This window comes from Cupressus sempervirens, chromosome 3, assembly GCF_028749045.1.
Source record: "Cupressus sempervirens isolate cs-2001-9-10 chromosome 3, ASM2874904v1, whole genome shotgun sequence".
Classification (NCBI taxonomy): domain Eukaryota; kingdom Viridiplantae; phylum Streptophyta; class Pinopsida; order Cupressales; family Cupressaceae; genus Cupressus; species Cupressus sempervirens.
This window is the reverse complement of record NC_143120.1, coordinates 434,027,969-434,050,800: the sequence shown is the minus strand read 5'-3', so window position 1 is coordinate 434,050,800 and position 22,832 is coordinate 434,027,969. Positions and strand designations below refer to the sequence as shown.

At 34.9% G+C, this 22,832-nt stretch overlaps 3 protein-coding genes across 3 annotated transcripts in view; 2 read left to right on the top strand and 1 right to left on the bottom strand.

Moving 5' to 3' along the window:
* The first annotated feature begins 10,714 nt into the window (after positions 1 to 10,714).
* LOC149566892 (uncharacterized) lies at positions 10,715 to 11,197 on the top strand. The gene has a single exon (XM_089816559.1). The coding sequence runs from the start codon at positions 10,715 to 10,717 to the stop codon at positions 11,195 to 11,197; it is 483 nt and encodes a 160-aa protein (XP_089672685.1).
* A 1,316-nt stretch (positions 11,198 to 12,513) lies between these two features.
* On the top strand, positions 12,514 to 13,047 carry LOC149566891 (uncharacterized). The gene has a single exon (XM_089816558.1). It carries the CDS (start codon positions 12,514 to 12,516, stop codon positions 13,045 to 13,047), a length of 534 nt encoding a protein of 177 aa, XP_089672684.1.
* Positions 13,048 to 16,047: 3,000 nt separating this feature from the next.
* LOC149566890 (G-type lectin S-receptor-like serine/threonine-protein kinase SD2-2) overlaps positions 16,048 to 22,832 on the bottom strand; it is a 44,275-nt gene continuing 37,490 nt past the window's right edge. The window contains exon 5 of the mRNA XM_089816557.1: positions 16,048 to 16,206. Coding sequence (XP_089672683.1) covers positions 16,048 to 16,206 — 159 coding nt within the window. The remainder of the gene's footprint in view (positions 16,207 to 22,832) is intronic.

Genomic DNA, 22,832 nt, shown 5'->3' with positions numbered 1-22,832 from the left:
TTGACCATTTGACTTGGTTTTTGGACTTTGAATATAACTCATTTAATTTTTGGATCATATTACATTAGTTTAATAAAATTATGATATCATTTCAAATTTATCTCTTATGGATTATTATATGTGATCTGATATAGATAATATTATTTATGATACTTATGTTACTTATGTTCATGTGGTCATTTAAAAATTTGTTTAAACCAATGTATGAAATTGAATTGATTTATGAGTTGTTTATTTGATTATACTTATTAGACATGGACCTTCTGATGCAATTTTGAGTGTGTCTGAGTGGTTGCAGGAAGAAAATGAGTGTGGTCAAAGTAGAGGAGGCTAGCTCCTCAAAAGTGTAGGAGTGGATAGTCTAGCAGCCCACACACACCACTTATTCATTTTTAAATGTTAGATTATTGATTTTTATTTTTACCCTTACCTTGCATTTTATCTCTAGCTTATTCCATAGATTAACATTATAAAAAAAATGATAGATGGACTTACATAGAAGAAACGTTACATCTTTTTTTTTTTGTATTAGAATGTACACATAGAATGAATTGAAAGATAATTATTTTAGTTCAATTATATAGTAAATATTATAGCATGAACAAACAACATATACATTTTATTTTCAACTTATGTTCTTATAACATATTCTTAATTACAAAATATTTAATTTTAATGTAATAAATTAAAGTATATATATACACAGCCATTAAAAATATTCTTTATAATAGAATAAAATTTAATTAACTAAATTTAAATTAGTTATCTTAAAGTCGCATCTTCTTAACTTGGTAATTTCTAATGGTTAAATAAAAAATGTCTTAAACTAAGTTGTAAATTATGAAAACATTCTCCCTTCACCCGACTTAACCAATTGAATTATGAAATTATTTTTACAAACTAGCATGTCAGTGGAAAAGGAATATTTTTGGCCATAAGAAGGCAAGAAAAACATAGAAAGGAGAGAGGAATTTGTGGGGGAAACTGGAGAAAAGATTTTCTTTTTTTACTATTAAATTAGTGGAAGGATCATATTGAAACTCCAATAGTGAATATACACGTTAACCATGTTCTTCACGATTAACCATTTTTTGTTTTAAAATTCAATTATGCACCTACTTTTTAATCTCGTTGTTGGAATCTTGAATGTTTTATTGATTTAAAAGGAAATTTGTAGTTAAAACCTTATTGTATATTTCATGTGGAAAATTACATTTTAGGAGAAATTAGATTTCCTCGTTGCTATTTGAGTATGCAACTTAGCCTCATATCGCTAGCTTGGAGATTTATTTATTATTTACTATATGTATTCCCAATAGTAGCGTTTAAATACTTATATTGGTTATTTCATTTCCATTAAACCTATAAATGAAATAGGAAGAATTTAGTGAATTATTTTACTTAAGGAAATATAGCTTAAATTATTTGTGTTAGACTTTTATTTTATCAATAATAATAATAATAATTTATCTTATTTTAAGAAAATATTAAATTAGTTTTATTTTCTTGAAATTGATTAGAGGATAAAATGTTTTATATAAAAGGTTTAGATGAGCCAACTAGATGTTAGCAATTTAAAATTTGATGAGATTTTAGATATGTATATATAATTAAGTCACACAGATTGCTATGTGTTAATTATTTTATTTCATTTTATTTTGTCGAGAAATTGATAAATTCTATGGGAGAGGTGTTGAACATGGGATATCAGTTCCAAGGAAGGGTAGGATTGAAAATGATGTGCATTTCATTCTATCTGCCAGTTTTAAATTCTGGTATAATTGCAGCCATTTTTTGCATATGTGTATTTTATGTATGGTTATTGTTCTACATGTTAGGCATATGTGCTAGTGTAGTTAGTTTCATGGCTGCACCAAATCCATCCGATCCTATTGTTCCGGGTTGGTAGGCTTCATGGGCAGGGTCAGGGTGTTTTTGGTTTTAGAAAGAATCCCACAGGAGTTAACCACTCCGTGGTTGGACGGTAAAAATGTCTGAACCACACCCCATCTCGAGATGTAGATGGACATATGTTCAAGGGCTTAGGAAATAGGGACTTGCATATGAACAGTTGTCTGAAGATATTCATATGTATCATGATTCATGATGTTTTTATTTTGTACCTTATTAGATATTATGGGATGCATGACGAGTTAGTCAGCATCAACTGTAAGCATATTATTATCATGCTTTTGAATTTATGATTTATTCAGTAATTAATTAATTGTGTTGACTAGTGAATCCTTATTTGAATTTTATTTAGATTTTATGAATTTGACATTGTTAATGTTGATGTGGCATGCTTAGGAGGATGTTAGTCCTTACAAATCGTGTCTTCCAAATGAATGCTTCCCGTTTATTTTTGGATTTAGTGGTGAACAAGAAAGAATTGAGAGAGCGTTTGATGAAGTAATCAGAAATCAGCAAACACTTTCGATTTATTGCCTGCAGTACTGCTCAGCATTACAGAAATACCAGAATCTGATAGTACAGCCCGTGATGCCTCCCTCTTGGCCACCCAAACAACCGTCTTCTCTGGTATTTGGGAATACCAGATGCCAATATGCCAGTTGCTTCCACTGGGGCTGAAGAATCCCAACTCAAATGTACCATTCTTTGAAATTATTGTCTGGTTTCCAGCAAGCGAGGCACCCAATGAGATAGTGTCTCCAGCCTCTCAATTGAATAAACCCAATAACAACACAAAGAAAGCCGAGGAACAACTTTCCCATCGTAGAAGTCCCTCTACCGCAAATATCTTTCCAAAAGACCATCTGAGACGGTTTCAGTTCGAAGAAGCAATTAAACGGCTAAGCTGTGTTTAACAAAATAGATGGCCAAAGGCCTATCTTTCATGTCTTGCGTTTCAAAGGGTTCAGAGATGCAGTCAATGTCAGACAAGTTCACGAATTGGATGCATTTGCAATAAAGATTTCAGTCCTATTTCTTGGGGGAGTTCCCTCGGTTATTATCGAAACTGCAAGAAAAAGAGCTCAATGTATTTTGCCGTTTCCCATCGATAAGTTGTTAGCAACAAAGAGAACCACTGAGGTGAAAAAGACACGTCACTTCGAATTCGATGCATGCGTGGAATATTCCGTTGCACAGATTCGATGGGTGAATCAGCCACCATAGATAGTGTCAATGTATGTGGTTAGTCAACATATTTGGTCCCGTTTTACATCGCTAAGTTGTTAGCATCATAGAGAAATTGCTAAGGTGAAAAAGAAACGTCGCTCTGAATTCTATGCAAGCGTAGACTTTTTGTTGCTCAGATTTGATGGCTGTAATTAATCACTGAATCGAATCAACCACTTTAGCTAATGTCAATGTTTGTGGGAATTAAGTCTCGCCTTATTGCTGTAACACTCGCAATCGGTTTACTGACAACTTAGCTAGACATGGTTGCAGACCTTATTTTTCAAGGAGTAGGTTGATATGATAGCATTTTAAATAGTTTTCCATTAATTACTTGGTCTCACTCAAATTATGGGCCGATAATTGTAGATCGTACACTCAAATCATAAAGTCAAGGGAGTGCATAATTATTTATCCTATGATACTAATAAAGATAAGGGTTGTGGTTCATTTTTCTTTGTTCTATGATCTTATTCATATATAGCAAAATTTGGTTGCATGTCTTATAGTCTAATTTCAAAGGTAGTAACATAGTTAATTATTTCTCTCTTATAATGTGCATGTCATTTCGAAAGAGTTGTACTCTCATATGATTGTAAATCATAAAGCAAGATCATAAAATTAAGAGATTAGGTAGGGAATTGTTTCCAATTCTATTACACCAACATAATGAAAAGTAATGATTACAACCCATACTTTATTTATGTTGCTCAAAATTGTAGCCAAATAAGATAGTGGCTATATAGTCAAATTCCAAAAGTCAAGGGAGCAAGTAATTAAATTTTTATGGCTACTTGTCTTGATGTTAATATAAATAAGCCTTGTCAGATGATATTAAGTAATATGAGGGCTTTGAAGCTAAATAAGCTCTTTTATATTTAGTTAAGATCATACTATTAGAGATTTTCTTAAAACAAAATTGTGACATTTTTACATAAGATATATTATAAGATGTTAGGATCATGATGATTTTTAATAGTGAAACAGGTGACATGGTGGAGCATGTTTAGGTGGACAAGAGAGTGGTCCACCACATTTATCATTAGTTGGTGAATTGGAGTCTAGCATTCGGGGCCAAGCATTAGATATCAAATCTAAATAGCCAATGCGAATGTTTGGCAAGAATGCTAGCCAAAAATATCAATGCCAAGGATCTTGGAGGTAGGTCAATCTATGTGCAAATTAATTCTATTCTAATGCATTGACATTGTTGGGTTTGTGTAGTGATTCTGAACCCAGAGGGAAGGAAGAGCTTGTTCAAATTCTCGAAGAGGATGGGGATAAGCTAATGTGAAGGCGTAAGTGCATTAAGTGCTCACACATGGACTAGTTTCTCTAGAAATGGTGCTGAGGATGTGTGAGTCATGATTAGAAAAAGTATTGATATAGTTCTCTCCTAAAGTAAAAAATGAGTATCAATTACACAACATTCAAAATATAGTTCAATGACAAAACTTATGAAAATAGTTTTTATTTGGAAAATATTCCTAAGGTATTCAAATAATTTTATATAATAAAGACTTATACAAAAATGTTGTTAATATATATTGAACTATGTTAGTTGATCTTGATAGACATGTACAACTTCTTTGGATGCTATCATCACCCTATATGAGTACGCATCTAGGAATAAATTGAACAAGTTACAATTTGATGAAATATAAAGAAGTCATCTACTCTTCAACCAACTTGCTTGTGTCTGTCATTATCAAGGTCATCCTTATATTATTTATGCTAGAAAAATTAAGAATAGAAGTTAATTGGGAAACAAAAATAAATTATTATTTTTAATTGTAATGCCCACATAAATTATCTAAGTCATTTTTAGAACTTTTTTCTTTTCCTTTTTAGCATGCCTCTTCTTGTACATCCTTCATAGTTAGCATAACATAGATAATATAATTAGATGTTAACAATACTTGTGTTTTGCCCTTCTAGTTCTCATCTCAATCGATGGGTTGAGGGAATACAAGACTAAAATACAACCCCTGTGATTCCCTTCTTGAAAGAGCATGTCACTTTTATGATGTATACCTAACTTAAAGTGGTGTTAGCTATAACATTCAAGATTATTCTAGAAGTCAGCTTAGCTCAATAGTTTTCTTATTAATAAATTTTAACCCTATTATAAATCACTTTCTAAACTAATAAAATAATATAAAATCTAATTCTGATTAGTCAAGCACTAGTTTTAGTAATGTTGACTATTATTGTTAATGCATATGTAAAAATGTCTATGTTTATATGCATGTTATTTTTGTTTGTTATAGTTTTATGTGTACACCACCTTCATGATAATTAGTATATCCAACCTTTCATTCCTTCTGAGAATAATTCCACGAATATTTTTGTTGATAAACATAAGATTGAAAGTATGATTGTAGAAGAGAGCATATAAATAATCATAAATATAAGGTTATATATGTGGTTAAAAGTACAAAGTTGTGTCACCTTTTAGGTTGACTTATTAGAATGACTGAATTTGAGTATTTCTATTCAAAAATATTTTTTTCTCAAATATATGATCTAGATAAATTCATTCTAGCTAAGTTATATATGGTCTCACAGATTTCCAATTGGAAATGTCTATTAAATGTATGTTTTATACTAGTTTACATCCAATTACTAAAGAACTAAAATTATTTAAGAAAATTGAGCATTTCAATAACTCTTATTATTTTATATGATATTCTTTTAGTAAAATATAAACACCATTTTATAGAGCTCAAAGTCAAGAATATTTTCAAATAGAGTTTATAGTATTTTAATTAGCTATAGTATACTATAATTAAAAAATTCTAAAATCACATATTTTAACACTCGAAAAGATGTCAATTCTGAGAAACAAATACTATTATATCATATGAAAAAAATTTCAAAATTATATGGTGTTCTAGAAGAGAGAGTCCTCTTTCATAATGTATAATTTTTGTTTTGGCTAGAATAGATTTGTTTTGAAAAATGTGGTGGGAGATGAAAACTATTGATTTTAGATGAGTTGAAATTTGAATCACTATAAAAGAGAAAATATAGGTCTAAAGTCAATTTTTATTTTTGACTATTCTTGCTATATGTGTTATCTATAACATAGTTTGAGTTCAAATAGAAATAAGTTTATTTCCATATAGTTTTGTGGTGGGAACTAAACCCCTATTTTTTAGCATTTTCCAACAACTAAAAAATTGCTGATAAAAATTAGGAAAATGTATCATTTCTTATTACAAATAATTATTAAAAAATATAATCTTAAACTTCAAACATTTCTACACATTTCATAGTTTATTTCATTTTCAAATTCCAAATAATAAGACCAGTTTCATGCCATTGAAGATGTACAATTATGTTTTTGTTAGCCTTTTCCTTTACAAAAGGGTGACACAAGTTTGTTCCTTTACCCATGTTCAATTGTATTTGGAATCATTCAATTATAAAATATGCTTTAAATATCAATTTAACATCTATTTTAACTAACCATAATATTTACTATAACTTGATAAATGAGTGATTAATTACTTTGTTTAGTTCTATCTAAAGAGGGTATGTTTAACAATGTGCAATATGTCAAGAGGTTTTGTCAAGATTAAATGATCATTATGTTGAAAGGCATATACAATGACAGCAATAATTTTCAGCATAGGAATATGCCAAGGATTGTTTTGTGTTAAGAAAAAAGAATGGAGAGAAGTTACAAATGAAATTCCTTTTGCCCTTCCAAAATATGGGCCCGACATTATAGGCACAACAAAAAAGAAGAGGAAAATTAAATTTTGAAAAATATAGGAGAGAAGTAAAAGGCCCCAAAAAAATAAGGCCAAAATAATAGTCCCAATAAATCAATTCAAATTAAAAAAATAAAATAAAATGATCAATACTAAGAAAATATCCTTGGTCTAATAGAAGGGTGGGGGAAGATCTTATTCAAGTCAATCTTGATATGGCCCTTATTTCTTATGAATGGCTCCAACATTATTACCACTCTCTTTCCTTTTTTTCCCAAAATTAGGTCTAATCGCTTTCTCATTCTTTTCACAGCAGATCCAATAAATGGTAGGAATAATTGAAATTTCATATTTGAGAAGATGTGGATGACCCATCCCAATTTTGAAGCTCTTTTTAAAGAATGGTGGGATATCAAAGTGGAAGTGACGACATTGTTGAGAGTGGCCAAGAAGCTTAACAATGTCAAGAAGAAAGTTAGAGCCTACAAAAAAAAATTGTTTGTTGATATTTTGAAATGAAGAAAGAAATTGAAATGAAACTTTAAGATTTAAAAGAGAGGATACAAAATGGAAGTCTCTCTAAACAACACTATAATCAGGAAACTAAACTCGTAGTGAAATATCATGATGCCATAACAAAGGAGGATTTTTTTTGGAGGCAAAGATCTAGATTGATTTGGCTAGCAAAATGATCTATAAGAATACTAAATATCTCACATTGCTACTCTCAAATAGAGGGCTAGGCTAGTTACACTATTTTGGAGCACGAAATTTTTCTAAAAAAGCACAAGATGATTTTTTGGCCCCAAAAATTCTGATAGAAAGTACTCACATAGTTTCAATAGAAACTATTAATTTTTTGTTGAAACTACTTTTAAAGGAAATTTCAATAAAAACTAAACACCTCTTAAAGGGTTTCTATTGAAACTAAACATAAATTTTTTGCCTAAATAGTTTCTATCGAAACTATTTCAAAACTTTCAATAGAAAGTTAGTTTCGATCAAAACTAAAAAAAGTAGATGTCTCCTACATAGGCTATAAGATTTTCTATTGTTTTCATGGCTTCCAGACTCAATTGCTATGTTCAAATGGAGCACTAAAGACATGTCATTTTCCATGACACAAGTACTCAAAATAAGCTTTCTAATGAGTATAGATTTAATATAATTTAACTTTTTTAGGTAAACATTTTTTGACATGAATTGAATAGAGATTTTCTGATAAAAAAATAAACCTCTATGTTGGATCCTCATGGAAAAATAGCAACTAAGGGAATACATTTTTTGAAAAATAACTATAGTCTCTATATTCGACTCTTCTTTCAATAAAAAAATGAAAATTTGAAATTGGGTAAATAGATAATAAGTTACATGTGTCAAAAGCCATGTATATCCAAATTAGAGTTAGGGCAACTTTAAACAGCTATAAAATATGAAATAATAAGGATAAAGAAATTAGACCACCTCCATAGTGTTGGTATGGATGTTAATAAACTAAATTCAAAACAATCACATTGATATCTATTGTAGAAAAAAGTTATGTGTGTCAAAAATAAAGTCACTCTTTATAAATTAGGTTTCTAAAACATACTAATTTTTGTGGGGGTAAAAATAATTCAATCAAATAAATTAAAACATAAATAAATAAATAAATATTTGTAATATACATAGAAAATCCTAAAATACTCCAATTTACTTCATCTTTAAATTCCTAATCCTTACATGAAAATTTACATCCAAAAGTGAAAGTTTTCTTGAAAATTCATAGTTTCGTGTTAGTTTAGGCAAAAAAGTGTAACCCATTATTGTGGGTCCACCCACTGCTAATTGCATTTCCCATCTTAATACTAACAGAGGTAGAATATTTGATGAAGAAGGGATATCTTTGGAGATGCGAATACACTTTGTTACTCTTCTCACTTTGGCTATAATGCTTAATGTTGGTAATTAGGAGAAGCTTCTTTCTAGTATCCCTAAGATGGTCAAAGATAGACAAAAAAATGATTTGACTGTCATTCTCTCATCAAAACAAATTGAGGAGGTGGTAATGAATTTTGAAGGAGATAAAGATCCTGGCCAAGATGGTTTTCTAATGTTCTTTTCTAGAAAATTTAGCATATTATGGGTGTAGATGTCTCTAACGTACTGGAGCATTTTTTGGATTCTTATAATTCTCCTAGGTATCATATCCATCCAATACACACTACAACATTTGGAGTCAAATTGCAATGATAATTTTTGATACTAGTCTAATTTGTGGTGAATTTTATTTTTTTCTAATTTTCCCTGATGTCATCACAATATTGACGCAAGCATCATAATTTTGATGGCCATGTAGGTGTTGAAAAAAACCAAAAAAATGACAAAAATCATTCCCCATTTGTTTTGATTATGGAGAGTTGCATGCAAAAGAAGGTGGAGATCTGACATAGTGCAAGGTAGGAGAATCCCCAAAGAAGATGCCCTAGCCCCCAACAAATAACCACACAGTGGAAACACAATACCAATGCAAGATCTAATTCCAAATTACAATAATTTATTCATAAAATAACTATTACATGCAATGTGTCGGGTTGTAAGGCCTTCCTGGTTATGACCAAATACAAGTAATGACAATTATAATTCTGCAAGATCCCTCAAGATCCCACCCAAACACTAGCTATTCCAGATCCACACTTTAGACTCCTTCAAGGAAGATCCAACTAGTACTCACAAGCCCACTAAGCAATCTCCTTGGTTCCCAAGCCATAGCCACTACCTCTTCTCAAAATTCACTCCTCTACCACCTCCTCTTTGCGAAGTTGGATGAATAATTAAAAGAATCCACCAAAACCCCTACTTATACCAATCTAAGCCACAAGTTGGCCAAAACACAAATTAAATACCCATACATAAATTAAATGCCAAAAGTTAGCCTCCAACATAAATTAAATGTCCAAAAATTGATACCCAAGAAAATTCGCGATATCTCCTAGCTCTGATTGAATTAGAGCTCATGCTTCAAACTAAAGGTATTAATTTAGGTCCTCTACAACCCCTTAAATTATCAAAGGTTGATACATTAATATTATCTATGAATCCATCCCAAAAGTCACATATAGAAACTTGTCGCGCAAAATGCCAAAAATTGATAGTCTAGGAGAATCGCTATATCTCCCAACTTATAAAGAATTAGGACTTTCACCTTTGATAAAATGAAGTAATATAGGCCCTCTTAAATCCTTCAAATGTGCGATCTTCTATGCTTTTGAAACAAGGTGGGCTTGGCGGATGGGCGTCTGTGCGAGGTCGTCAAGCTAGGGCAGTCATGCCCTAGCTCTGTTCAAAGTTTTTTGAGCGTGCGCCTGCGGGGGGAAGGGTTGCAGTCGGCGGGAGGGCTGGTGTTTGGCCTGTAATGCCATTTTGGCCGGGTGATTTCGGCTCTTGGGTTGTTCTGCGGGCAGAGAGGATCGAGGGTTGTGCGGTGCCTGGGTTGAGGTCCCCCACGGTGTCTAATCCAGGCTAGTGGAAGGATGTCGAGGGGTGAGCCATCTAGGGTTTCACCGGACATCATTTTGCATGATGCGAAGGGCATGCATCCACCAAATCAAGGGGAGAGGGTTTTTGATAATGCCCTTTTTGCTCAAAATTCTGGGGTTGCAGCACCGATTACATCCAGCAGTTCCCGGATCACAAAGATTAACAAGTGCCTGGAGAGATGTAAAGAAAGACCTAAATTGGTAATCCCTTACGAGATGATTGCTGAGGATGTGGAATACTATTCAAAGCATTCACTGTACTGTAAATTTCTGGGTTTAAGAGTATCCCTTCAATTTCTAGAAAACTGGGCTGAGAGAATCTAGGAGCCGGAGGGTGAAATGGAGGTCACATTGCTTGGGAACAACTTTTTCATGGTTACATTCACTTGCATGTCAGATCGTAATAGGGTATTTGAAGGAGGGCCATATTTTTACAACCAGGTAGGGCTATTTGTCAAGCCATGGCATACAGGATTTAACCCTTCTAAGGAGCTTCCAAATCGGGTCCCAGTGTGGGTTCGGCTACCCAGACTTCCAATAGAGTGTTGTCGGGAGGATGTTTTCCATATGCTTGCTTCGACGCTGGGGAAACCGGTAGGGTCCTCAACCCAAACCCTTGGGAAGAAGGTCATGACTTTTGCTCGAATCTGTGTGGAGCTTGATTTGAGTAGACCACTGCTAGATGAAGTTGAAATGTGCGCAGGGCCATATTCTTGGGTGCAACAACTTGATTATGAGACCCTTCCCTTCTGGTGCCGACTTTGTCATGAATATGGTCACCTGCTACGTAGGTGCCCGAAGGCCAAGTTGGTCGATCAGTAGCCTCCGCCCCCTCCTCGTCACAATTTTGGGGCTGATAAAGGGAAGAAGTCAAATTCAGGAGAGGAAAAGGATGTTGAGGGCTTTGTACAGGTTAAGGCTCATAATCATAATAGAGGTCACAAGAGGACTATGATGGAGAGACAGGAGGAGGATACCTTTAATAGATTTGAAGTCCTAGATGAGCTGGGGCAGCAAGAAGTTATTCCGAGATCTAGTAGCTTGGCCCAATTGGTTGTGGAGCCTGATCATGGGATTGTCTCTTCTGACCCTCCTCCCGTTCCACAGGTTGAACTTGCTATGCCTATGGTCACTGATGGACAGGTAGGGGCTTAGATGCCTTTGGGGTTAAATGTTGATCGAGGTCAAGATGCAGGGGATGTGGCCCTTCCTACAAGGAGTGTAGTCTCGGATACGGATAAGCGTGGTAAGTCTTCTCCTCTTTTGGGTATTCTTTAGAAGGATGGCAAGAAAGGGGTTTTTGAGAAAAGTGGTAAAAGTGGCCGTAAGAAGGACATGGAGAAGATTAAAATGATTGGGGAGAATCTGGTGGAGTCAGGAGCTATCAAGACCTTGGATTCTCATTTCTCGGCTTCCCAGAAATGATCATTATTTCATGGAATGCAAGGGGCTTGAACAGCGGCCCTAGACAAAAAGCTGTTCGAGAATTGGTTAGAATTCATTCTCCTGATGTTCTTTTTCTGCAAGAGACCAAAGTTTCTATTGAGAGTAGGATGAGTATAGCTCCTAAATTATGGAAGAATGGTCAATGTTAGTGCATTGGTGCTCAGGGTTCTTCAAGGGGGGTAGCTTGCCTCTAGAACCCTCGTAAGATTAGGCCTATGTGGTGGATATCTTTTAGATCATCGGTATCCTTGGTCTCTCTGTGCTACGAGTCTAGAGAGTCTGTTCTTCTCTCCAACGTCTATGCCCCTGTTGAGCTCCAAGGTAAGATCCTTACATGGAATAATATTCATTTTGTTCGTGGACTATTCCCTTATTTTCCATGGATTATTGCTAGAGATTTTAATGCTATTCTTGATCTTTCTGAAAAATGGGGGGGTATGGCAAGACTTGAGCCCTCCTCTGTGCTTCTTTGGGATAATATTTCAGCACTCAATCTTGTGGATATCAAGCCTAGTAATGGCCAGTTCACCTGGAATAATAGAAGAATAGGGGATCACTGCATTGCGGAGCGACTAGATTGTTTCATGATATCCTAGTTTTGGGTGGGTGGATTATGGTCATCCAGGTCTGAGATATTAGATTGGAGAGGGTCAGATCATTGGCCCATTAAGTTAGTTATCTCCTCCAACCGGATGCCTCAGAAGCCTCCTTTTAAGTTCCAGCTTATGTGGTTAAGGGACCCAGATCTGTATGGCTATGTAGCTGAGTGGTGGAAGGAGGGTAGACCGGCCTTTGGGACAGCAATGTATATCTTCACTAAACTACTACAATATGTTAAATATCAGCTTAAAAGATGGAACAGGTATTGCTTTGGTAATATTTTCCAAGAGAAATATGCAGCCCAGGCTGAGTTGAATGATATTACCAGGATGCTAAGGGAAGAAGTGGTGTCAGATTATTTGTTGCGGGAGGAAGCTAGGGCTTTGAAAACTCTGGAGGAGTGGGAACTGAGAGAGGAAATCTACTGGAAACAAAAAGCTCGTGTGGAATGGCTTCAGGAAGGTGATAAGAATACTGCTTTCTTCTTTAATACAGTTAAGGCAAAACAACATGGTAACTTCATATCTACCTTGGTGAATGATAGGGGAGAGATGCTCTCTTCCTCTCAGGATATTTTTAGCGAAGCTGTGCAGTATTTTGAGTCTTTATTTAAGGAGGTTTCATAGGGGGACTCGATTGAAGAGGCCCAGGTCCTTTCTTTTATTCCTTCTTTAGTCTCTTTGGAAATGAATGAGCATCTTATGAGCACCATCTCTTTGGAGGAATTAGAAGGGACTATTTTCTAGATGAAAAAAGGAAAAGCTCCAAGTCCAGACGGCTTTCCGATTGAGTTCTTCCAGGAATTTTGGGATATTATCAAGATAGACTTACTGGTAGTTGTTCAAGAATCCCAGAGGAACAAGCAAATGCTTCGGGCTCTGAATTCTACTTTCCTTGCTCTCATCCCCAAGGGGGAAGGGGCTGATCGGATTAGTCAATTCCACCCTATCTCTCTATGCAATGTTATTTATAAAATTATATCTAAGCTGATAGCTAACAGGTTTAAAAAGTGGCTTCCAAGGTTAATTTCTGAAGAACAGAGTGGATTTGTGATGGGGAGCCAGATCCTGGATGGGGTGGTTGTGGCAACTGAGACTATTCATTCTATGGCCAATTCCAAAGATAAGGCTATGTTCATTAAGTTGGACATGGCTAAGGCATATGATAGAGTCCGTTGGTCTTTTCTCCAAAGGGTGCTAGGTGCCTTTGGTTTTGAGGAGAAATGGATTCGGTGGGTTATGAGTTGTGTGAATTCGACTTCTTTCTCAGTCTTGATTAATGGGGAACATTCTAACCTTTTTGGTGCTTCTCGGGGATTACGGCAGGGCGATCCCCTATCTCCTTATTTGTTTCTTCTTTTGGCAGAAGGTTTGGGGCGGTTGATAAAAAAGAATGTTGAAGGGGGCTTTATTCAGGGCTGGCAATGGGGAGAGGGGCTTCTTGTGCAATCTCACCTTCAGTTTGTGGATGATACTGCCATGATGGGTTTGGCTACCATTCGGGAAGCTTCTAATATTCGCAAAGTGTTGGATGTTTATCTTGCTGCTTCAGATCAGATGATTAACAAGGACAAATCTTCCATTTATTTCTTTAATACCCCCCTTTCTATTCAGAGGAGAATCGTTCAGATACTCAGATTCCAAATTAGAAGTCTTTTGATGTCCTACCTCGCCATTCCTATCTCTGGTGGTAGGCATTCTAAGGAGTCATGGCAGGCCATTCTTGATAAGTTTCGGGCCAAAGTTACTCATTGGACCCACCACTGGCTATCCTTTGCTAGACGGGTCCAACTGATTCCATCTGTGGTTCAAGCTCTTCCTCTCTATAGGAGTATGGTTTAGGTGGCGCCGTTAAGCTTTGTTAGGGAATTAGATTCCCTAGCAAGACAAATTTTATGGGCTGGTAATCTATCGACAACCAAGTGGAGTCTTGTCAAATGGGAGGTTGTCTGTAGCCCAAAACGGTTTGGTGGTCTTGGTCTACGGTAATCAGTGCTAACTAGTATTGCTCTGGCTGCTAAATTGTATTGGCATTGGTGTGTGGAAAAGGAACAGGCCTGGGCTAGAATTTTGTCTCTGAAGTACTTTCTAGGGATCCCCCATATTGATATTCCTTGATATTGTTTGTGTGGGAAAGGCTCTGTGATTTGGAGTACTCTCAAGAAAGGAGCGGCGCTCATTAAGGGTGGCTTACATTGGATCTGCAAAAGTGGCTCAAAGGCTCAGTTGTGGCATGATGCTTGGGATGGGTATCCTCCCTTGGCTGTTCAGTACCCTCATTTGCGCAAGTTGGCTCAAAGTTTCTGTAATGTTGGATGGTGAAGAGTATGCGACTTTAAATCCTTTTCCCCTCAGGGCCAGCTGGTGGAGGCAAGGTGGAAGACTCCGGGGGAGTGGCCTACTTTTGGTTTGGAAGCAGAGTGGGTTGAGCTCCTGCTCATTCTTTCAGGGCGGGACTGTAATGCCCTTAGGGGTGAAGATGTGCTGGCCTGGTCCCCTAATCCCAAGGGCCTTTATACTATCTCCTCTGGTTATCAGGAGTTGCTCTCCCAGCAGCTGGTAGGTGGGGAGGTTCAATGGTGGAAGAAAGTTTGGAGTCAGTTTTCTTGGACAAAATGTAATTGCTTTATTTGGACCTTGGCTTGGAACAGGTGCCTGACTTGGGACAATATTCGGAAGAGGGGTTTTTCTGGTCCGTCGAGATGTATCCTTTGTTATAGGGAGGAAGAAGACTCTGTGCATTTATTCTTCCAATGCTCTTTCACTCTACAGTTATGGCATCTCTGATGGGAGGTTTGGAAGTGCTCGTGCTTTCATGCCTCCTCTTTGACAGATTTTTGGTTGAGACTAGGGAGGCCCCCGTCCCTGGCTCCCTTCTTATAGGATGTTTGGTATTTTGGTCCTACCTTCTTACTATGGCAAGTTTGGCTGGAACGTAATCGGAGAATTTTTTAGGGGGAGGCTTTGGGGATTCAGCAGGTCTGGACTAGAATTTTGGGTATGATCCAGGACACAGTCTTAGCTAAAAGTGAGGTGGTGATGCCTCTTGAGAGGAATGATGCTGTATTGGTGGCCAGGTTTGGAATTCAAGGAATTTCTCCAGATTCTTCCTGTGTTAGGAGAGGCAGGAGGGCAAAACATAAAGTCCAGAGGATAGGGAAGTGGAAGGCCCCTCCGGCTGGCATTTTAAAAGTTAATATTGATGGTTCCTCTAGAGGTAATCCAGGGTTGGCTGGTATAGGTGGGATTGGTAGGAACTCTTCTGGTAGGGTGGTTTTTATATTCTCTGTCAATAAAGGGAACCAAACTATTAATCGAATGGACGGAATGGCTATTCTTTATGCTCTGTAGAGGGCACATGCTCTGGGGTGGCGCAAGGTGATTTGTGAATCCGACTCTCAGGTTCTTGTGAATCTTCTTCTTGAGAGGAAGTATTCGGATGTTAGTTGGGAGTTGTCTTTGATAGTGCAACAGAATTTTACAGGTTAGTTCTATGATGGATTCAGTTTCTTATATCCATATTCCAAGGGAGTGGAATAGGGCAGCTGATAGTTTGGCAAAGTGGGCATCTGGAAATGAAGATGGTTGGTGGATTGATGAATGGGAGTAGCTGACAGGTGAGTTACGTCAAGACTTGGAGAGAACGTTGACAGAGGATGTAAATGGAATCAGGGAAAGTTGAGTTTGCCTCTTCGGTTTTTCTGCAGTTTCTAGTGGTTCCTGGGGTTTAGGCCCTGGGCTGTTTTGTACTGCTTTGTTCTTTTCTGCAATAAAGTTTTTACCCCTCTTTTTTCAAAAAAAAAAAAAAAATCTTTCAAATGTGCATGCTCTTATTCATTGTGTAAAATTAGTTACATGGCCTGCAACAGGCACCCAAAAACCAAAAAATGTAGGTCTAGTAGAAAAACTTCAACTCAATCGATCCAATCCCTATGCAATCATGAGAAAAGGTTCCCCAATGTGCCTCTAACACATCCCTAACCATTAAAAGCATAAATCCACCAAAATCCAAGCTTGATATTCTTGCATCAAGAGCTCCGAATGATGATGGGTAGTTATAAACGTTGTTATGCCCTTATGCTTGGTACTTGGTACAGTTCATTCCTATGATATATCTTTGCATTTTGTTGTAGTGCCCTTGCTCTATGATTTCATTGCTATGATCTCTACATTTTGTTCTTGTGCCTTTGTTCTGTGATTTGGTATTCATGCCCTTGTGATCTTTTTGTTTTGTTATCATTCCCTTGCTCTGTGATTTGGTGGATGCACCCTTGTCATCTCTACGTTTCGTTGTCATACTCTTGCTCTAAAATTTTAGTGTTAGTCCCTTGCTTTGTGATTTTTCTACCATGTCTTGCCCTTGTTGTATGATTTCATTATTGTGTTGTGCCCTTGCTCTATGATTTTGTTTCTATGCTCTACCTCTGTGATTTTCTTCAATGGTATGTAAATGTTGGTTTGTTTTCCTTCTAAATAGGTATCTTTTTATATCTCCTTCTGAACATGTATATTTAGATTTTTTTAAGGTTCTTATTACATCTTAGCTACACAATAGAAAAATTGATCAAGCTGCACACATATTCTAGAATGAAAATAATAAATTCCTTCTAAACTCACTCAACCTGTGCTAAGTGACTTACCTCAAGATCCTCCATAAAAATAATGCAAACTAGGAAAAATGGGCAGAGTTTGCAAGAAATTTTACAAAAACATATCATAGAAATTTTTTTAGAAACAAACAAGCCATAACTAGTTAAATGGGTCTAGTTGCTAATTAGCTACATTTATATATATGTATATTTAACTAGGTTCTAGCTTATGCAAGAGAATGAGCCTTGTGATTATGCATATGTGCTTGGTGCATTTCAAACCTATGATATATCTTTGCATTTTTTTCCCATGCCCTTGCTTTATGATTTTGTTGCTATGATCTCTACATTTTGATGTCATGCCTTTGCTCTATGATTTTGCTTTGGAATTTGGTTGTTGTGCCCTTGTCATCTCTATATTTTTTTGTCATACCCTTGCTCTATGATTTTGATGTCATGCCCTTACTCTATGATTTTGTTGTCATGCCATGCCCTTGCATTGAGATTTCATTATCATGTTGTACTGTTGCTTTATAATTTCACTCCCATGACCTAGCTCCGTAATTTTCTTCAAGGGTATGTAATTCTTTCTTTCTTTTCCTTCTAAATAGGTATCTCTTTATATCTCCTTCTAAACATGTATATTTAGAGATCTTTTTTAAGGTACTTATTATATCTTAGCTACACAATAGAAAAATCGATCTACTTGGATACATATTCCTGAATCCAAATAATAATAAAATAAAACTCACTCAACCCATGTTAAGTGACTTACCTCAAGATCCTCCACAAAAATAATGTAGAAGAAGAAAAAAGGGTAGATTTTGCAATAAATTTTACAAAAACATATCATAGCATATGATTTTAAAAAGAAACTAGCCATAACTAGTTAAATGGATCTAGTTTTTTATTAGTTGGGTTGATTACAAATTCCTATAGAACTGTCATTAGATAAGGTACAATAAATTGAAAAATTAGTTTTTCCCAGCTAACAAGATTAAATATAGTTTTCCAAGGTGATAAAATTGCATATGCAAGGAATTGAAGAATAACTCTAGTGAAGAGTTAAGTGTAAGGAGTTGAAGAAGAAAGTTCTACTTCTGTGTAAATGCCATAATCACAAGGCTCATTCCCTTGCAAAAGCCTCTACCACAATGGCATTACTTCTAAGCCATGCAAAGGTTGTTGAAGTGGTTCCCAACCTTGAAACACTCTTATAAGCATTTGAGACTTGGGATCATCATAGGGAGACTATGCAAATACTTGAAACACTTTTATAAGAATTTGAAATGTGGACTGTAAATTCTTAAAGACACTTGTAAGTGATTCCATTGTCATAGTACCTACTGCAATACTCTTTTGGATTCTATCCGGTGGCTCCCCTAATATCCTCTATGTTATCTAGTTGTTGTTTCTGCCATGTAGTCTCTTTCTAAAGCTACTCCTTGTTCTCTTTCTAAAGCCACTCCTTCTCGTCCTTTGCTCTCATGCCTTAAATTTTGATTATCAAACTTTTGAATATCTATCTTTACCTTATCTAAAATCAACTTCACAATGTGTTGTAACTCTAGCATAGGTCTTTTATCATCGATAGCTTTAATGTTAGCATTCAAGTTTTCAAGATTGGTCAACACCCTCATTTGCGGACCTCTGATTTCAAGCACTTTTAAACTATTTTGACACCATGTTCTTGCTTTTGAGCTAATAGTTCTTTAGATGCATTTTTAGTAAAAAATTGACTTTATTGAACAATTGTGAACTCTTAGATAGTGTATTTTTGTTTTCATGTATGTATGTATGTATGCATGCATGCATGTATGTATGTATGTATGCATGCATGCATGCATGCATGTATGTATGTATGCATGCATGCATGCATGCATGTATGTATATATGTATGTATGTATACAGAGAGATCTTGTGGATTATGGATTATGGATTATAAACAAAAAAGTAAACAAAACATAACATTAAATATTCCCCATTTCTTTTGATTGATTTTTGAGAGTTGTATGCAAAAGATGGTGGAAAGCTCCAAACAAGGGTTAAGAACTCTGAATATTGGTGGAGATCAATGGAGATCTAGGATTTTTTTGTTGTTCCCTTGTGATCTCCATGCCCTTGCTCTATGATTTTCTTCAAGGGGAGAAGAGGTACCTATGTAAATGTTCTTTTCTTTTCCTTATAAATATGTATCTCATTTTCATATAAAATAGTTTTGGTCAGATTCAAGGATAACTAATTATGATGATTGTATGCATATGTGCCTATATCTATGTAAATCACTTCACTATGTGAACTTCTTTACATGCATACATAAACACTTGCATAGTACTTGTGCTAAATTAAATTAATCATTCATGTATTAGATTCATATAAGAAATTATCCTTGCATTCAATCACATTTATTTATACCAAACTAAGTATGTAGGAATCTATAATTATAGATTATATTATCTCTTGGTGATTGAATAAAGATCTGATACATAATATCATCCAGGTAATGATTGGATGCATTCATAATAAGTCATAATAGGATGTAGTAGATGATCCATTTATGTTACTTCATAATTTTTTTATTGAATATTTTCTTTAACATAATCAGTAATACTAGAATTATACAACTATAGCTAGTACTCTTATTTATTTTATTAATATATACATTTACAGCTATTATTTTTCTTAAAATTAGTTTGTATATTTGTTATCACTAAAACAAAAATATAGATCTTTGGTATTTATTTTTTTTAATTTCAAGATCTTCATATTTAATGTGAAGAGTTTCCACTACTGGATAGTGGAAAAGCCACAATGTGGAGCCACATAGCTCATGCCTTTTCCACCAAATTATAATTTAATTATATTTTTGTCCTTCAGAAATATTATAGGTGAATGTTCTTCTAATTTTCCATATATTTAATATTTTTTCACTTGTTGTTTGAAGTAATTCTCTATTAAGAGATAGAGACATCTATCATAAGGATGAACATGCCAAATTTGATCACCCCACTTTCAAAGTTGATTCCCTTATACAATTAATGAAACTACTTGCAACTAACACCCTAATTTTTTGCAACTTACTCGATCAACCATTCACACAACCATCGTCCTCCTACCCCACCACAGCACACAACCCTTTTTTGAGGTTTATATCTTAGTCCCACCATTTTAGAAGACCAAGTCTAGTGATTTGTATCTAGCAAATTGATGATATAGAAATTCAATATGTAGGACCATATATTGGCATAAAAAATGAATCATCCCATATCCATAAACAACATCTAATCTTTTGTAAGTCTCTCTCCTCTAAAGACCCAATACATGGAGCCATTATCATCATGAGTAGAGTCACTCTCCTTACATGAATTCAATTGAAACTATTCATACCAAACAAAATATGCAAAAATCTATACTTACAAATTATATTGGTGATTGAGTAAAAATCAAATACAATTTTTCAAGATGATAAAATTGCATATGTAGATATATGTATGTGTATATCTATTTATGTATAAATGTATCTTTGCATCTCATTGTCATGCCATTGTGATATCTATATATGTATGTTTGTATGTATGTATATACATGTATATGTGTATACATACATACATACACACACATATGTGTGTCTATGTATGTATGTAGGCATATATACACATAAATATACATAAAGAGAAGCTTCTCTACTTACCTGCTAGGGGAAATATAAATAGATACATGTTTAGAAGGAAAAGAAAAGAAAATTTACATAGGTACCTCTTCTCATCTTGACGAAAATTACAAAGCAAGACACTACTACATTTTGGCCTAAACACCACAAATTACACTGCCATCACAAATTTTTGACGTAATTTGACCCCAAATGTTGTAGTGTTGTAAAGGGCATAGAGATCACAAGGGAATGACATGACAAACAAATTGCAAAGCAAGGGCATAGAGATAACAAGGTTCAGACAAAAAAATCCTAGATCTCCACTGATCTCCACCAAGGGCATGGTAATGAAATGCAGAGATCATAAAGGAGTGATAATGAAATGCAAAGATGATAAGGGCATGATAGTGAAATCTCCACCAACATTCAAAGCTTCCCACCCTCATTCAGAGCTCTCTACTCTCTTTCGCACACAACTGTCCATAATAAAAACAAATGGGGAATGATTTATGTCATGTTTTATTTTTTCCCATTTATATCCAAAATCAACTTCACATTGCATTGTAAATTCACCATAGATGTTTGATCCTCAATAGTTTTCATTTCAGCATTGCAACATTCAAGTTTTCAAGTGTCCTCTTCATTATATAGTCCTTTCCACCCTAAAAACCACTTTGTTACTTCATTAAAAGTAGGATATGAAAAAAGCTAATGATAAAAAATGCCCACATTCTAGAATACAAATAATAAAACAATAAAACTCACTCAACCCGTGCTAACTGACTTAGCTCAAGATCTTGCATAAAAATAGTGCAAACAAGGAAAAATGGGCAACAAAATTTTAGAAAAAAATATCATAGCAAATATTTTTAGAAAGAAATAAGCCATAACCTAGTTAAATTAGTCTATTTTTTGATTAGTTGGGTTGATTAAAAATTCCTGGAGAACTATCATTAGATTAGGTACAATAAAATGAATAATCAATTGTTCCCAGCTAGCCAGATCAAATACAATTTTTCAAGGTGATAAAATTGCATATGCGGATGTATGTATGTATATATGTATGAATGTATGTGTATATATGTATGTATGTATATATGTATGTATGCATATATGTATGTATGTATATATAAAGGGAGATCTTGTGGATTGTAAAGATTAGTAGAGATCTAGGATTTTATCGTTCTGCCCTTGTGATCTCTATATATGTATGCATGTATGCATGCATGCATGTATGTATGTATATAAATAGAGAGATCTTGGTACACCAAAAAAATAATTAAACTCACTCAATAGGTGGCATGGCCATAGGTATTGTCACAAGCTTTTATACATAACTATATAAGGAGTGAGCTAGGACGTATATAGGTTAACCTTACATTAACTATAAACTACAACACAAAGGTTGCACCAAGGTATTATAGTATTATAATTATACAAAACTAGTTGATTCGCCCGAGTGACTGTATGATGGTGAAGCACTCTATTAGGCAAGTAAATTTGACCAGTGGTTATAGGAACACAACTCCATCAAAACAATTAGAAACCATAACTACATATTTGTTAGAGTGAATAGTTTAAGGGTCTTGATCCTGTGGATAAGGGTGTGTAGGAAGCCTCGTAGATGGAGTATGCCTCCAGTGTGTAGATGCCTTGGACATAGTTAGGTAGCACTTAACTATGTATATATATGTATGTATGTATGTATGGATGTAACTATTCTCTACTTAGCAAAGCCATCCACTTGGTGGGGGGTGGAGGGGTGGTGTGGTGGTGGGGGTGTGGGTGTGTAGTTGAGCTTGCACCTTCTGTTGTACTTCATTTCCATTATATGTGCTGTTTGAATAAAAAGTATATAACTTTATCACTTGTAATTATAATTTTTAAATAGTACAAACCACAATAGTTTCTTATAATTATATGGTTCTCTTTGTAAGTTTATAAAATTGATGTTTAAAAATTAATTGCATTTATGTACATCCTTTTCAAGTTTGATATTTCTCTTTTTCGTGACTCACAGTGGAAGAATAATTTCTCAAAACACATATTGACAAGTTGGAGATTGAACAAAAAAATTGTAAGAATGATTGTACCAAAAGAGCTAAAAAAACATGATTGGTGCACAATAATCATCTTTTTACACTCTTTTTGGCACAATTATCCTTACATTT

Excerpts from the sequence above, each read along its gene's own strand:
- LOC149566892 (XM_089816559.1), top strand. The coding sequence starts at position 10,715 with ATGGAGGTCACATTGCTTGGGAACAACTTTTTCATGGTTACATTCACT.
- LOC149566891 (XM_089816558.1), top strand. The coding sequence starts at position 12,514 with ATGCCTCAGAAGCCTCCTTTTAAGTTCCAGCTTATGTGGTTAAGGGAC.